Source organism: Macaca nemestrina, chromosome 2, assembly GCF_043159975.1.
Source record: "Macaca nemestrina isolate mMacNem1 chromosome 2, mMacNem.hap1, whole genome shotgun sequence".
Taxonomy (NCBI): Eukaryota; Metazoa; Chordata; class Mammalia; order Primates; family Cercopithecidae; genus Macaca; species Macaca nemestrina.
In genome coordinates, this window is record NC_092126.1 from 108,882,186 (window position 1) to 108,900,037 (window position 17,852).

Here is a 17,852-nt window from a genome sequence, read left to right on the forward strand (position 1 = left end):
TGCATTCCAGCCCAAACAACAAATAAGACACTGTCTCCAAAAAAAAAAGTTGGGGGGAGTAACTCCTTCTTATGTAGGTCTGGAAACAAAGACTATATGTAAGTGATTTCTAGCCCCTTAACAGTAGAGCATATTTCTGCCAGTTTCTGAACGATTTTTTATAGAAGTACTCAATCAGTAAATTATTCAGTGGCCAAGTATCCTAAGGTGTAGGACAGGGTCTGGCTATTTTTGTGATTTCTTTACAGCGGTTTAAGACTATATTCAAGCAGGAAAAAAGGTTTGCAGCATTGTGATATAATTTTAAAGTGCAGTTTCAAGTATGACTTTGTTTTTACTCAAATGCATTGCCAATTTGCAGAGCCTCCAGGTAACACCTCGATTTTGCTTTACCATCAACAATAAGGAACTAACTATATGGTGTAAATTGAAATAGACCTATGGAGTTTTGTTTTTTTGAATCTGTTTTTAAATTCTGTTCAAGATTCCGTTCCATGCTTTCCTCCTCCAAAAGAGACTTATTTTAAGTACTGAGAAGGCTGACCTTTGCAGAAGGTACAGAAAGTCATCTTAACTGTTTCTCAGTGCTGCTGTCAGCATTACTCTTGCTGGAGCACATCAGGGCAGCAACAGCCTCTGAAAACTCTCCCGGTGCATTACCTCTTTCTTAAAGGTGTTTTGGGAAACCAGTCAACCACACATGAAATGAAAGTCACCCACTTTCTGCGATGAGTAATTTGGAATTCTATAATCAGAATTTTTGAGAGCCTCCAAACAACTTTATCAAGCTGGGCTGGGAGGAAAAATTAAGACCTGTCAACCACATATGTGTTTCTGAAATCTGCATAAATTGGAATTTCCTAGTCTATTTCTGTATTCCTTTTGAATAACATTGTCATTTCAGGAGGTTATTTGAGATGATGGTACAGCTATTGCATTTTAGTTTAACATTTCTGAGACCCTCAGCCCTTGTCTCAAGTAGCAGCTCTGGAACAGGAATCCAAAGACCTCTGTCTGTGTTCAGTGATGCCCCTGATTAGCTGTGTGGACAAGAAGCTGAACTCCTTTGGGTCTCAGTGGTCTCATATGTTAGGAACTCAGTTATCTCTGAGCACCCTTTTCACTCTTATTCTAATTTCTTCAAATACAGACAGCAAAGGTTTATGTATATCTAATTATCTTTCCTGTTTTCTAAGAGTCGTGGACTTTTTTTTTCATCACCTGCATGTTAAGGCTTGCAGTTCGAACTTAAAGTCTCCTTATCATACATAAGAGGCTGGCCTCCAAGTTGAGTGTGCCACCACACAGGACAGCAGGTGCCTTAGTTGTGTGGTCTGAAATACCAAGTTAATGATTAACCAGGAATTAATGTAAGCAGGAAGCCCAAAAAAGAAGATATCCAAATGATTAATAAACATTTTATCACACTACAAAATAACCAATAAACATCTTACACTATAAAATGTTTCTGGCCCAGCACGATGGCTCACACCTGTAATCCCAACACTTTGGGATGCCAAGACAGGAAGATCATTTGAGTGCAGGAGTTCAAGACCAGCCTGGGCAACAAACACAGCAAGACCCCATTTCTATGATTTAAAAAAAAAAATTCCCTCACTGGCAAATATAAATTATTCAGCAGTGAGATGCCATCTTCCATGTAGTAAGGAAGCCAGCATAAGAGCAGCACTCTCATATATTGCAGGAAGTAGCTTGGAACAATCTTTCTGAAAAGCAGTTTGGCAATACATAGTGAGAGCCTTAAAAATATTCATTTTTGGATGCACTAATTGCACTGCTAAAAATCTATCCTAAGGAAATAATCAGAAATGCAAACTTATGCACCAAGATGTTCATGTAAGTGTTATTTCAAGTAGCTAAAAATTTGGATACAATCTAAATGCCCCAAAATGCTGAGACAGGGTAAATAAAGTATAATCCATCTACATGGAGCACACTTATACAACATTTTCAATTAAATTACAAAGAATGTTTAATAACATGGAGAAATTCATCTGAAGTAATGAGAAATAGAAAAAGCAAGATACAGCTTGGTTATCTTTGTCTTTATATATACATGCACATATATACACATACTCATAGCAAGAGAAAAGACTAGAAAAACTCATGCCAACATGTTAACACTAGCTATCTCTGGGTGGTGAGCCCAATGTACTTCTGATTTTTTCCAGATTTTTTATAATGATTATGTAACTTTATCATTTACAATATGGTATATATTCTGAAGAAGGAAAATGCGCTGAGCCTCCTGCTGTGCTTGGGATTGTAGGGTAGGATCAGCTTTCAGCTTCCCTCCTTCTGGTGGTTAGCATCAGGTTGAAAGAGAGGGGGCACATTAGAGCGTGGGAACACGTCGTGGCCCATCTTCACTGAATGAGGTCAGGAAGCCTTTTCTCTCCCTTTGTGGGAGACTGCTGTAAACATGGAATCTTGTCACTTTTGGTTGTAGCTCTGTAATGCAACTTAGACACTAAATTCCCCAAACTGAATTTCTCCCTTCAGTTTGGAATCAACAGAAAGCAAGCAGCTGCTCAGGTAGCTCCCATGTGGAGGGCAGGCTGCCTGCTGACCGTGGAGAGCACAGCAAGCCCCCATCCACAGAGCTTTCTTCTCTGTTTCTCTGATCATGCCAGAAACGGGGCTACTGGGAAAAGGAACAGGAAGGGAAGAGAAGCTTTACTTGGGTCCTGCTGTATTAGTAGCACCTCCTTCTGTGCTAGGATATGGGAATGGTGATATTTTAAGAATGAGCCATGGCTAATACTTGGAAACTAAGCTAATTATGTGACATGATAGCCCTGGGCACAGAACAAGGAAGAAGAGGAAGGTAAACGTAGTCTGATTTAATGAAAAGTCCAATTTGGAGACCATTTTCAGAGATCCATGGCCTTCAAAGATCTGCAGCCTGGCGGGCGGCTCTCCCACCAGGTCAGGGGAGCGGGCAGCAGGCTATCTGGGGCTTCATGAGTAGGGAAATGTCATCTGCAACAAGTAGGTGGGGCTCTGATATGCCCTGATATTCTTTGCTCATATTGTAATTAGCACATTCTTTGTATGTAGTGATTTTTTAAAGAGCACTTAAAATGGCCAATGTTCTGAATTTCCTTGTTTATCCTAATAATTAGCAACTCCTTACCTCCCTCCCTCCCTCTCCTCCCTCCCTACCTTCCCTCTCTCCCTTCTCTTCCCTCCCTCCCTCCCTCCCTCCCTCCCTCCCATCTTTCCTTCTTCCAAGTGGGACAAATGTGGCCTTCAATGCCCAGCAGCTATCAGTTGTTGCAATTTCTGAATTAGGGCAGTCTAAACTAATGAATAAATTGTGAAGATCTCCCCCCAGTTTTCATCACTGTGCTTACATATAGCTGTGCTTCAGTGCAAGCAAGCATGATCTACCTCCAGGGATGTACCGAAGGAGTAGGAAGAAAGCTGACTCAGATAAATCCAGGGCCTTCTTCAAGGCAGAGGCCCTGCGTAATACTCCCGCATTTGATGGTCCTGAGTCAGAAGGGTTTGTTAGTGGTTTAGAGTTGCAGATTTTCCACTCACGTATAAAGGCCCCTGCTGTGCACAGTCGGTATGATGAATGAATAACTCAGCTGCATACACAAGTCTGTTCCCAAGTACCATCTGCTGAGTGAATGAATGAGTGAACAAAAGGGAAACACATTACCCCAGTTGTGAATCTGAATAATGAACTTGGCAATGTGATGTGATCTGTGCTTCAGCAGGCTTGGGTTCCAAGTCCAATAGGGCCCTTAACATCCTTTGTCCTTCATTCCTGTGCACCTTGCACCTCCATATCACATTTGGTATGTCTTTCTTGTAGTGTTGATGGTTATTTATGAGCATGTCTTGGGCTGCCTGTTCTTATTGTAAGCTCTCCAATTAATTGCCCAGTGTGCTGTGTACCCAATTGTCATGTAAATACATGTTGAATGAATAAACAAGTGTGACTCATTCAGAGCTAAACTACCCACGAGAGTAGACATGGCCAGCTTCAGCCAAGAGAGTGAAGACCAGATTCCCAAAGCCCTGTGGCCCATTCCCTACCTCCCTGGAAGAGTGGAGGGAAAACACTTGGGAATGAGCAGGCTTCTGGGAGCTGGGAAGCGCCCCTTTCCCCACTGGGACATTCCATGTGAGCACTCATCAGGGCGTTCCCCTGCTCTCATTCTCTTGCTTCGGCTGCTTGGGATCTTTCAATGCACCCCTCCCTGCAAAAAGGTGGTGGCACTAGCTGGAAAGTATAGCATCCAGTGCCCCCCTTCATTCATTTCTTTCTTCCCTCCTCTCTTGCCTCCACTTTGTCCCACCCACATTATCCCCCACCCCTCCTGCTGGTAGGTTTATTCATTCACTGAAACAAGCCTGATTGAGTCCAAGGCAATTAACATTACTGAGCATCTATTAGGAACTGGAGACTGAGAGTGGCCTTCAAGGATTTTCAAGGCCAGGAGCAGTGGCTCATGCCTGTAATCCCAGCATTTTGGGACGCCAAGGTAGGAGGATTGCATGAGCTCAGGAGTTCAAGACCAGCCTGGGCAACATAGTGAGACCTCATGTCTACCAAAAATACAAAAAATTAGCTGGGTATGGTAGTGCGCACCTGTGGTCCCAGCTGCTTGCGGGGGCTGAGGTGGGAATATCACTTGAGCCCAGGAGACTGAGGCTGCAGTGCACCCCAGCCTAGGTGACAGAACAAGACCATGTCTCCAAAAAAAAAAAAAAAAAAAAAAAAAATCCTCCTCCTCACAGGAGAAAGGTAAGCAGCTTATCCGAATACACAATAAAATGTAATAGCTGCTAGATACAATAGAGGCCCTACACAGGATGCGTCAGGAAGGAAAAAGCAACTCATTCTAACTCTGACCAGGAGATACCTTCTTAGTGGAGATGGCATTTGAGTTGAGCCAGGAAGGAGGACTAGAGTTTTGATAACAGTTTGGGAAATGGCATGAGTAAAGACATGGAAGCAGGTGTGGGCAACATTTGAAAGAGCAGAGGGAGTGGCAGGGGATGGGGAGAAGTCCTGGATGGCTGTGTGGAGGAATCTGGACTTGATTGGGAGGAGGAGCTCTTCAAATATGACTACACGCTTTTCCTCCCTCACAGCTGAGAGTTGTCAGGCATTGGTTTGGTTCAGTGATCGTCAACAGGCTGGCTCCCCACGGGCAGGGATTGCTTTGCCCAGATTATATCCCCAGTGCCTAGCTTAGTGCCAGGCACATAGCAGGCACTCAAGAAATACTCACTGAAGAAATAAGCAATACATTTCACATAATAACTCTGTGCTTTCTGATTATATGGCACAAAGAAGAATTCTGAGACTCATTCTGAGCACCAGCAGTGCTGCTGTCGATGAATGGCGTCTGGGTGGTTGTAGGCGAGGGCACTAGGGTTAGTTGACTAGGTTTTGCCATCCCTGCTCTAGATGATCCATCTGAGATGGCCCCTGCTGCACTGCAACCCTCGGAGAAGACAGACAGTCCAGAAGAGCTTCGACTAGCAAGTTGCATTGTTGGGAGCTTTCAGACGTTAGGATGTATTCATGTAACCAGCAGGCCTTGGTGTGGGTGTACTGCTGAGGGCCTGCCTGCCAATTCTGGGCCTCACCTGTGGACATCCCCTGAGAGCACTCACTCAGAAATGGTTACAGGTGGGTTAGAAATAGGCAAATGAAGCGATAGTGTTCGCAGTCAGGCTATAGGGGCCCATAGTGAGGAGACAGTGCCTGGAAGTGGGCGGCGGAAGGTTGATTTCACATTCTGCTAATTGTGCTGAATGCCAATTACACAAGTGTGTTTTATGTTGTGAAAATTCATCATTATACCCCTAGGACTCACACTTTTCAGTATGTATGCTATACTTTAACAGTTTACCTTAAAAAAAAAAGTTATAATAGAGGAGGCAGGAGAAGCTGCAGCTGGTTTTAGTCAGATTTTCGCAGGTTGCAATTCTGTCTGTTCTCAAAAGGTGGCAGTGTTGTGCCACTTGATAAAATGCAAGACCAGAGAACAGGATTCCTTGGATTCCCAATGGATTCCCAGCCCCTTCTTGAGGCTTAATGCTGATTTTTTTTGTTTGTTTTGTTTTGTTTTGAGATGGAGTCTCGCTCTGTCGCCCAGGCTGGAGTGCAGTGGTGCAACCTTGGCTCACTGCAACCTCTGCCTCCCAGACTCAAGCAACTCTCCTGCCTCAGCCTCCAGAGCAGCTGGGACTACAGGTGGGAGCCACCACACCTGGCCAGCTCTTTGTATTTCAGTAGAGACAGGGTTTCACCGTGTTGCCCAGGCCAGACTCGAAATCCTGAGCTCAGGCAATCCGCCCGCCTCAGCTTCCCAAAGTGCTAGGATTATAAGCATGAGCCACTGCACCTGGCCAATGCTGCTGATTTTGATTATCCTACCTGTCTTTATCTTTGAATCCAGATCATTCCCTCCTAATTTTTGTCCTAAAAACACCTTTAAAAATTTATCTTGAGCAACCAAAGCCATGTACTGGTGATGTTTGAGGAGAATATCACTGGATCTCCAGGAAATGACTGCTCCTACCTGGTGCCCTGAATGTGAAATAATGTGTGTTATCAGCAGATGTCTCCATGAATCATTCTTTGAGTTTGGAATATGTCTTGCTGAAATGCCTCAAAATTGAATCAGGCAGATTCTTAAGAACAAACAACTGCAAATTTGCAATAATTTCAGTATGAAGGTCAACCTGTTTTTGTCCTCTTATGAGAAAAAGTTTATATGTCACTATTTACCCAGTAAGGATATAACTAAAACTGCTTTTTAAAAACAGGCACTATAAATAAGTTATAATCAATTCATATTTCAGAACACTAGGTAACTTTTTAAAAAATGAGATAGATCTATATGAACTGCTATGGAGAAATCCACTCATATCATTAAGTGAAATACCATAAAGTATACAGAAGGTATAATCCCACTTATATAAATCCCAAAAAATCTATAAAACCCGTATGTGGGTAGGTATACATTTATGTATACAAAGGTATTGAAAAATGTCTCCAGACTTTACTAGGGATATTTACCAAACTATTAATAACAACTGCCTCCTGAAAGGACATAGGCCTAGAAAGGAGTGGTGGTGTTTGGATTTGAACAGAAGGTTTATATTCATGTATGACTTGTATGGTTTAAAACTTTTTTTAGGCCAGGCGGGGTGGCTCACACCTGTAATCCCGGTACTTTGGGAGGCTGAGGCAGGCGGATCACCTGAGGTCAGGAGTTTGAGACCATCCTGGCCAACTTGGTGAAACCCTGTCTCTAAAAAATACAAAAATTAGCTGGACGTAGTGGTGGGCATCTGTAATCCCAGCTACTCAGGAAGCTAAGGCAGGAGAATCGCTTGCATCTGGGAGGCGGAGGTTGCAGTGAGCCGAGATTGCGCCATTGCACTCCAGCCTGGACAACAGAGTAAGACTCCATTTCAAAAAAAAAAAGAAAGAAAAATTTACAAGTACTTTTATGAAGTCATTTTATTTAATCTTCCCGACTACACTTTGAGGCAGGTTTTTGTTTTGTTTTGTTTTGTTTTTTTGAGACAGAGTCTCGCACTGTGGCCCGGGCTGGAGTTCAATAGCACAATCTCGGTTCACTGCAACCTCTGCCTCCCAGGTTCATGCTATTCTCCTACCTCAGCCTCCTGAGTAATAGAGAGGGCTTTCACTATGTTGGCCAGGCTGGTCTCAAACTCCTGATCTCGTGATCTGCCCACCTTGGCCTCCCAAAGGGCTGAGACTATAGGCATGAGCCACCGCACCTAGCCAAGGCAGGTTTTTTTTAACCCCCATTATATAGGTAAGCAAACTGATACTCAGCACAAGTAAGTGACTTGCCTTGGCTCACAGAATTCGCTGAGAAGCAGAACTGAGACTTTGAATCCAGGGCTGCCAAATCTGAGGCCTACGGCTCTTTCCACTTCACCATAATATAAAATAGACCTGTAGGTAATACCTACAAATTTGACTTTCTGACTTTTTCTTTTTTTTTTTTTTTTTTTTTTTTTTTTTTTTTGAGACAGAGTTTCATTCTTGTCATCCAGACTGGAGTGCAGTGGCACGTCTCAGCTCACTACAACCTCTACCTCCCTGGTTCAAGCGATTCTCATGCCTCAACCTCCCAAGTAGCTGGGATTACAGGCACCCACCAACATGCCCAGCTAATTTTTTTGTTTTTGTTTTTAGTAGATTCGGAGTTTCACCATGTTAGCCAGGCCATCTCAAACTCCTGATCTCAGGTGATCCGCCCGCCTCAGCCTCCCAAAGTGCTGGAATTACAGGTGTGAGCCACCACACGCGGCCTGTTTATTTTCTTATCGCTTATTTCTAAAGAGCCATTTATTTAAGCTGGGTTTATAAGTGGCCTCGGTCAGCTCACCTGCTTTTATGAGGCGCAGCTACTTCTGCCCATCTGAGGTAAGGTCTGTGTTGCTGTTTTCTCAATGCTTCATGTCCCACTCCTCCTGTTTCCTTTTCCTGTTATCTTTCCTCAGGGAGCCTTTTCATAAGCTGCTGGCCCAAGGCCTTATCAAGGGGCAGACATTCCGCCTACCATCTGGACAGTATCTACAGGGAGAGGAAGTGGATCTCACAGGTAAGAATGGCCTGTCCGGTCCCATCCAGGTACTCCCAGAGAGCCAAGGCCAGGCCTGAGAGCTACTGAGCAAGCAGGCATCTGCCTCTAGAGTGGGGCAGGATGCGGGAGAGAGACCTGCTGGCCGTGTGGTCTCTAAGCCTCAGCTCCCTCTTGGCCTGCGCCCCCTGAAGCCTGGTCCTGGACTAGCCGTCTGCTCCTCTGCCCCAGCCCCCTTGAGCCCAAGTGCCACCTCAGCTTCTGGCAGGGTTTTCATTTGTATGTAACAGAGTCAATTGGGGTATCACCTCCTATCCCAGACCATCTTTGAAAGCCCACCTCAGGGACAGAACCCCCAGGCCCAAGACACATTCTTCTAGAACTGGGGTACTCCCAGTGTTTCTCCCCACATGGTCTAGTGGCATATTTCAGAACCTTAGGGGGCAGCACTCTGTTTACTCGTAGCTCCCCAGAGCAGCCCCCTCTTAGCATTTCCCAGTAAAACACCTCCCCGTGACTCCCCGAACTTCCCTCCTGTCCCAGCCGTCCTAAGCCTTTTCCCTCCACTCTGCATTTTCACCCTTTACCCTTTACACTTCACCCTTCATTTTCACCCTGAGGATCACCAGATCTTCAGGTTCCATGGTGAGGATGCATCACATGCACCCAGCACACATGTGGAATATGTGACATGTTAGAAAACAGGTAGGGGCGAGGCGCGGTAGCTCACGCCTGTAATCCCAGCACTTTGGGAGGCCAAGGCAGGCGGATCACCTGAGGTCAGGAGTTCAAGACCATCCTGGCCAACTTGGCGAAACCCCATCTCTACTAAAAATACAAAAATTAGCCAGGCATGGTGGCATGCGCCTGTAATCGGAGCTACTCAGGAGACTGAGGCAGGAGAATTGCTTGAACCCAGGAGGTAGAGGTTGCAGTGAGCCACGATCATGCCACTGCACTCCAGCCTGGGCAACAGAGCAAGACTCTGTCTCAGAAAAAGAGAGAGAGAGAGAGAGAGAGAAAACGGGTGGAAATATGCGGTATGTATAGGGACAGCTGTGAGAAACCCCCAGTACTGTGACTATTACATTTAGAAAAACCAGTACAGAATGGATGAGATTAGGTCACACAACAACCCTGTAAATGGGAGGCAGCCTCTCCAGGCAAACATTAGAGACAGGGTTTAGGGAAGCAGTCGATGCAGTTACGTCATCAAAGCAAAATATATCAAGGTTTGTAATGGTCCGTAGGAGAAAAAGAAGCTGGAGAAGTAGAACTGGCAGTGTTTCTCCAGCATGGATGACAGAGGGAAAGAGCTAAATTCAGGTGCACATAGAATTCAGCTTCACAATTAGTGAAGTGTTCTTTGTAAGGGGCAAGGCTGCCCATGTATAGCTGTGCAGTTTGTGCACTACACAAAAAAACCAAGCCAAGGCTCTGATTTCAGTAGGGCCTGAAATGCAGTCATTTGTCAAGTCATACATTTCAGGGCCACATCTGCCAAAAGAGGGTGACTTTTTCTAACTGGTCAACTTCTCTGCCCAGAAAGATACATTTTTCCTAATTTGCACAACAGTGTTTTAACGTCTAGACACAGCCTGGGTCAGAATAGAGGGGGCCAGTGGTTCCCTGAGTCTCACCATAGCCTGGATAAACCTCTAGGACTTCAGTCTCCTCTTCTCTGCTGTCATGGGGTCAGGCAGTATTGTGAACATCTTTTCTCTTCACACGTAGTCTTGCCTACTAGGTGAGAATACTTTGATCAGCAAGGGCAGGTTTCTGTCTCCTTCATGGATGTAACTCTCATGAAGCATGGAGTTGGCTTTTAGGTCTGTACATTGGTCCCCTGTTAGTTTGGTTGCTGTTGGAGTCAGAGATTATTTGGCTGGGAGGAAAAGAAATCCACCCAAACCCAGTTGCAGGAAATAGAGCTAGGCCCTACTGCCCATAGGAAGTCACCAGCCACTCCTTTTTCCTTTTCTCTTTCTCAGCTCTCTAGTTCCTAGTTCTTCCTGCTACTCTCCATTCTTCTGCCCTGTTCTCTTTCATCTGCTAGACTTGGATTCTGCTCTCTGCAGTTTCAATTTAACAAGTGACCCTGGGTAGATGCAGTGGCAAATCTTGCCCCATCTCCTTAGGACCGGATGGTTCCAGTGCTCAGCAACATGGAAATAGAGTTTCTGTGTCTCTTAGCTCCAATTCATGAGATAGAGGCTTAGCCTTGCCAGGTGCCCTTACTGGTCCTCTCCGGTAGGGCTTGGCAACAAGGTCACATCATCCAAATGTGGCCATTTAAGACCTCTTCCATCAGCACCATCTAGACCAGTGGTATGTGAGTAGGGGAGGAGACAGTTCCAAAGAACAGGGTATGGGTGGCTGGCACCACAAAGGGACCACCACATTTACCATGAGCCCGGTAAGTAAATTCCATATGCCCTGAGAGTACCAGATCATGTTTTGGTGACTGCAGCATGCATGGGACAGGTCAGGCTGCCAACTTGCATGAGAGACCCTTGATCCATCAAGAAAACAGCAACGTGTATGAATTTTTCAAAATTACTTTTTACTTTCCTTTTTTTGTGTTTAAATAATTTACTTGTAAAGGGGGAAATTGTTTTACAGAAAAAGCTGGTACAGGCCATTATAACTGTACTGTTTATTCATGAAGGTTTGTGAGAGGAAGGTGGGCTCATTCATTTAAAAATAAAAATATTTTTATAACAATACAGAGGGAGAGAAAGCGGCTTGTTAAGTGAATTAGTGTGATTCTTCAAATGGACACTTTCCATCGCTCACCCAGTTTTTTCTTATTGACGCTATTTCTGTAGAAGCAATTCAGAATCACACATACCATACCTATGGATTGTTTTGGCATCTAGGTTCCTTTCCTGTTCATGCAAAAACGAAAGAGAAGTTAGAGGTGACGTGGGAGAAGATGAGTAAGTCCAAACACAATGGAGTGGACCCAGAAGAAGTTGTGGAGCAGTATGGGATCGACACGATTCGGCTCTATATCCTTTTTGCCGCCCCTCCTGAGAAGGATATCTTGTGGGATGTGAAAAGTAAGTCACCTTCCTCTTCCTGACCTGCTTCCTTTGTGATCTGCCCTGGACTTTGAAGGAATTTGAGGAAGGAAATATCTTTGCTGAAGACAGTAGTAGAGAATTCTAGGAATCAGTTCCATAGAGCAAGTAGCAGGTTGACCAGCATCCTGCACCACTCTTAGACGGGTGTTGACAAAAGTAAGCGAGCCTCAGAATCATGTGGAAAACATGTTGCAGATGCAGACTCCAGTGCTCCGCCCATGCCTGCTGACACAGCCTCCAGAATGGGGCTCAGCAGGTGGCCTTTGAATAAGCTCAGCGGTGATTCTGGTGCACCCTCTACAAGGACCACGCTTTGAGAGTGGTTTCCTTAGAGACAGACTGGCTTCTGAGCTACTCCTAGGCCTGCTATAGTCCCAAGAGGCCAGTTCCCTCTTACTTGATGTACCCTGGAAGGTTTTTTCTAGAACAGTGTCATTCTCCCTCACCAATCCAGAAAGCCCCTGGAGAGGCCTGGGCCGGGTGTCTCCTATGGCCTCTCAGTCACCCACAGCACCCTCCATCTCCCCGCTTAGGGGAGATTTGCCTCTCCAGAGTTGTTTAGCCCTAAAATGACATGAAGTAAAATAATCTTGAGTATCTGGCTATTCTAGAATAAACCCGTCCAACAGTCATTCATTTTTACTTCATGTGATCTGCCCTAAGTGTTGTTGTGGGAAGAGGAAGTCAGATGCCTGAAATCCTGAGCCTTGTGTGAAGTATGCATGTCATTTGAGAAACCAGTTTATTTTGATGTACTGTGGCTAGTGGGAAGTGTGGTCTGCAACAGTGGTCACAGATGCCAGTCCTGGAACTGGCTGCCTCAGAATCACTGGGGGGCTTGCAAAGCACAGACAGGTGGAGGTTCTGGCTCCCACCCCTAACCCAGGGGACAGGCTCCAGGAATCTTTCTAAGAAGCCTCCCAGAAGGTTCTGCTGTACATTCAGGCTTGAGGATGCCTAGCCTAGTGGCCAGAGAGTACAGGGACCTGGACTGACCCTAATTTGGCTACTGGTGTAACCCAGGGCCACCAGGTAAAGCCAATTCAGCTTTACCAGAAGATCAGATCAGCAGCTGGATTGGATGAGCTTGTGTAAAATACGGAAAACACACATACCTGCAAGGACAGGGATTGTGTCAACGCACTTCACACTCTACAGCAGCGTGGCTGCAAGCACAGTCATGCTATCCACAGAATAAGAGCTCGCACCAGCAGGAGTCAGCGCTGTCTCCCAAGCACCATGTTAGCTCCATGGCATTTTTGTCCCACCAAGCTTGCTTAATCAAGGTGGCAGGGCACCAGGGCTCATCTTGACCAAGCTTCTGAGCTCATGACCGTTGGTGGCTGGCACTTTGAGTGGCCCTGCCATCTAGTCCCCTGAATCTGGGTGCTAAAATGAGATAGAATTGGTCCTGGTCTGAATTCTCAGACACTGAAAGCCAGGGAGGATCCTTCAGCCTGCCCTCAGAGGAATCCATTAGGGTGCAGTGAGGTGTCACATCAATTCACAGGTGCTTTTCTCCGCTTAGTTATACCAAGTCCATCACCCTTATGTTGTGCACTCTCTCTTTCTCATTTACTGATGCTGAATTCAGCTGATGCTCTTCCTGGGGTGCTGAGATGGCAACAACGACTGTGGGCCTTGACAACTAGGTTTATTGAGGCCAGGGCTTCTGGGAAGGCTCCCCAGCCTCAGCTGCTGAGTGACAAGGAGAAAGCCGAGGCCAGGAAGCTCTGGGAGTACAAGAACTCCATCATCTCTCAGGTCAGAAACTCCCCAGTTCCAGGGGTTAACTCTGTAACCAAGCACTCTTTGGGAACCTTTGCCTGTGGTCTTTGTGGCCCTCCCTGCCGTGGGGTGGGCTGCTGTGGGTCTTCCTTTCTGGCGATGGTGGTCCTTGCTTTGAGTGATTGGCCCTGCTGTTTTGGGTAGTTTACCAAGGTGGATCACCAGTGCATACATTCTAATGCAAAGAGAGGCCCTCAGGAAATGGCTGTCTGATGATGTCTCACATTTGTCCATGCTGGGTCTCAGGAAGCTGCCACTTTCCATGTTTCCACATTTAACACATCCAAGCAGAGAACCAAATCCAGGATCACCCTGTCCATCCAGGATGACACCGCATGTGTTACATTAACAGAAACACAGTTTTAGAGTTGACGGGGGCATTCAGAAACTGTCCTCTGTAGCCTCCTCGTTGTACAGATGGGGACAGAGATGAGGTCCAGATATCTCGCCTAACGTCACGCAGCTAGTGAGGAACTGAGCAGAGATTAGAATCCCAGTCCTCCACAAAGCCAGGACCTTCCCACTCAGTTACTTTGTTACACAATATCCATGTGAACTGTTGTGGGTTAACTTCTGCAAATCTGAGTCATTATAATGGGTATCTAATATCCCAAATTCTTCTTAAGCTGATTTAAAAAAAAAGTATGCTGATTCAGACATAAAGTTAATCAGCATCACTCATCTGCACTCTGATAATGAAGACAATGATGCATGGCAGGCTTTTGCCTCTCTGCTTTGTATAACCTGAAATGGCCCTGGGTCCAGCATGGTCTCATTTGTTGACACTTCTTCCGCTTTATTTCTGTCCTCTGTACCCTCTCTGTATGGAGGAACAGAGCTCCCTGAATGAATGTAGGGGTCTGAGTGATGCCTGAGCGATTGAGTTCATACCACATATTTTCTCCCTGGATTTGGCAAATTCTTTTACTCTGTCAGATAATAGAATTGGGTTATTTCAACAAGTTGGAAACTCTTAACATCCTTAAAGATGTGTCACTTTTCTGTATTCTTGCCTGTAGTCAAAATAGAAAAGCACAGAAATATGAAAAAGCTGACAAGTTGTGTTAATGTTCTTATGTTGACTGTACATTTCAAAATGTAAAATTGACTGGGCCCAGTGGCTCACGCCGATAATCCCAGCACTTTGGGAAGCCAAGGCGGGCAAATCACAAGATCAGGAGATCGAGACCATCCTGGCTAACATGGCAAAACCCCATTTCTACTAAAAATACAAAAAAATCTCCTGGCATGGTGGCACGCGCCTGTAGTCCCAACTACTCGGGAGGCTGAGGCAGGAGAATCGCTTGAACCTGAGAGGCAGAGGTTGCAGTGAGCCAAGATCGCGCCATTGCACTCCAACTTGGGCGACAAAGCAAGTCTCTGTCTCAAAAAAAAAAAAGAAAAAAAAAGTAAAATTAACCTTATCCTGTAGACTAAACACCATTACTGTGAAGCAAAGCCACATAACCAAGCAGAAGTGACATCCTTTACTCCTATTTTCTGTTATGTTGAGTTTGTCCATCAGTGGGTCCTGCCTCCTATTCATGTTACTACCATTGTTTGTTGTTGTTGTTGTTGTTGTTGTTGTTTTTGAGACGAAGTCTCGCTCTGTTGCCCAGGCTGGAGTGCAATGGTGCAATCTCAGCTCACTGCAACCTCACCTCCCAGGTTCAAGCAATTCTTCTGCCTCAGCCTCCTGAGTAGCTGGGATTACAGGCATGCGCCACCACACCCAGCTAATTTTTTGTATTTTTGTAGAAAAGGAGTTTTGCCATGTTGGCCAGGCTGGTCTCGAACTCTTGACCTCAAGTAATCCACCCACCTCGGCCTTCCAAAGTGCTAGGATTACAGGTGTGAGCCACCACTCCCAGCCGCTAGCACTGTTTTTCTAAACACCTACTATGAGAACCAACAGTATCCCAGATATGTGGAAGAATAGTCTTAAACAGTGGAAACAGTATTGTCTTTGAATTTTAAAAATATTTGCGCAGATGAAACATAGTGATTATTTGAGGTAGTAGATATATTTATAAATATCTTTGCATCCAATTCATTTTCCTTTTTTTTTGTTTTGATAATTTAGTCTTTTTGTGGAAAACTTAAAAGCATTTTGAAATAAGTGAATAATTGAATCTTTACCAATAGGTGACCACCCATTTCACAGAGGACTTCTCACTGAATTCTGCAATTTCTCAGCTGATGGGGCTCAGCAGTGCCCTCTTGGTAAGTGGCCTGTCCTCATTTGCTGGTAGCAGAGGAGGAGGGAGAGGTGTGGCAAGGGGTCCCACAGGGTCCCAAGTGGAACAGAGAGCACCCCCACTGTGTCACCACCTAGGTGTGGCTTGATTATCTTAAGGAAACATTTTTCCATAGTCACAACCTAGTTTTATTACTGGAAGTTTCTTAAAGATTTTCTGGTCCAAACCCCCTTATCCCCCAATATTTTACAGATGAGGACATTGAGGCCCAGGGAAGTTAGATGACATGTCTGGTTGATTAGTGACAAATCTAAGACCAGACTCAGGCCTCCCTGTCTTCTGGCTCTTCACACCCTTACTGTCTGATTTCCTGAATGAATTGTGATACCTCCTCAGCATCATTACATTTGATATTCATTTAACCTGGATGGATCAGGATCATTCTCACCAATGCCAAAAGTCAGCCTTTTCAGTATGGACTTTCTCCTTGCTAAGTGTGACTGCCATTTTTCTTACCAGGGAAAGGACTTGTCAACAAATGTTCTTAGCTATTGGACAACAAAAGCATTCATTAAAGCTATTAACAGGCCGGGCGCGGTGGCTCAAGCCTGTAATCCCAGCACTTTGGGAGGCCGAGACGGGCGGATCACGAGGTCAGGAGATCGAGACCATCCTGGCTAACACGGTGAAACCCCGTCTCTATTAAGAAATACAAAAAACTAGCCGGGCGAGGCGGCGGGCGCCTGTAGTCCCAGCTACTCGGGAGGCTGAGGCCGGAGAATGGCGTAAACCCGGGAGGCGGAGCTTGCAGTGAGCTGAGATCCGGCCACTGCACTCCAGCCTGGGTGACAGAGCGAGACTCCGTCTCAAAAAAAAAAAAAAAAAAAAAAAAAAAAAAAAAAGCTATTAACAAAGGCTTTTTTAGGCCGGGCGCGGTGGCTCAAGCCTGTAATCCCAGCACTTTGGGAGGCCGAGGCGGGTGGATCACAAGGTCAGGAGATCAAGACCACAGTGAAACCCCGTCTCTACTAAAAATACAAAAAATTAGCCGGGCGCGGTGGCGGGCGCCTGTAGTCCCAGCTACTCAGGAGGCTGAGGCAGGAGAATGGCGGGAACCCGGGAGGCGGAGCTTGCAGTGAGCCGAGATCGCGCCACTGCACTCTAGCCTGGGCAACAGCGTGAGACTCCGTCTCAAAAAAAAAAACAAAAAAAAACAAAGGCTTTTTTAAAATTAAGGCCTCTCCAAGCTTTTAAGACCAGTGGAGGCCAGGCACAGTGGCTCACGCTGTAATCTTAACGCTTTGGAAGAACCAAGCTGAGAGGATCACTTGAGGCCAGGAGTTCGAGACCTGCCTGGGCCACATAGAAAATAAAATAATTAGGCCGGGCGCAGTGGCTCACGCCTGTAATCCTAGCACTTTGGGAGGCCGAGGCAGGCAGATCACGAGGTCAGGAGATCGAGACCATCCTGGCTGGCATGGTGAAACCCTGTCTCTATTAAAAATACAAAAAAATTAGCCGGGCGTGGTGGCGGGCGCCTGTAGTCCCAGCTACTCTGGAGGCTGAGGCAGGAGAATGGCGTGAACCCGGGAGGTGGAGCTTGCAGTGAGCCAAGATCACACCACTGCACTCCAGCCTGAGCGACAGAGCGAGACTCCGCCTCAACAAAAACAAAACAAAAAAATAAAATAAAATAATTAGCCAGATGTGGTGGCATATACCTGTAGCCCCAGCTACTCGGGAAGCTGAGGCAAGAGGATTGCTTGAACCCATCCTGGGCAACAGAGTGGGAGACCCTGTCTCTAAAAATAAAATAAAAAAGGTAACTTTAAAAAAGCAAAATAAAGATAAAAAAGAACAATGGAAGATATTTCAAATTTGACTACATAAAACTTGACATTTTCAGTATGTTAAAAAAAATTATAACATGTCAGACAGGTTAATGTTCTTAATAGGTAAAGCACTCTTGCATATTAATATGAAAATACCTAACCAAAAATGATCAAAGCATATGAAAAGATAATAACTCACAAAAGATGATATAGAAATAGCCAATAAATTTATGGAGAAAAAAAAATCTGCCTCTCTAATTATCATGAAAGGCAAATTTAAAACAAGGTGCTTTTTTTTTTTTTAAATACCTGTCAAATTTGCTGAGAATGCTT

At 45.3% G+C, this 17,852-nt stretch overlaps 1 protein-coding gene across 2 annotated transcripts in view; it reads left to right on the top strand.

Annotated features, from left to right (window-relative positions):
- Positions 1 to 17,852, top strand: part of LOC105480334 (leucyl-tRNA synthetase 2, mitochondrial) — a 162,386-nt gene that overhangs the window by 118,342 nt on the left and 26,192 nt on the right. For both annotated transcript variants that reach the window (XM_011739006.3, XM_011739005.3), the window contains 4 exons: positions 8,536 to 8,636; positions 11,495 to 11,677; positions 13,296 to 13,465; positions 15,635 to 15,712. In XM_011739006.3, the coding sequence (XP_011737308.1) occupies positions 8,536 to 8,636; positions 11,495 to 11,677; positions 13,296 to 13,465; positions 15,635 to 15,712 (532 nt within the window). The remainder of the gene's footprint in view (positions 1 to 8,535; positions 8,637 to 11,494; positions 11,678 to 13,295; positions 13,466 to 15,634; positions 15,713 to 17,852) is intronic.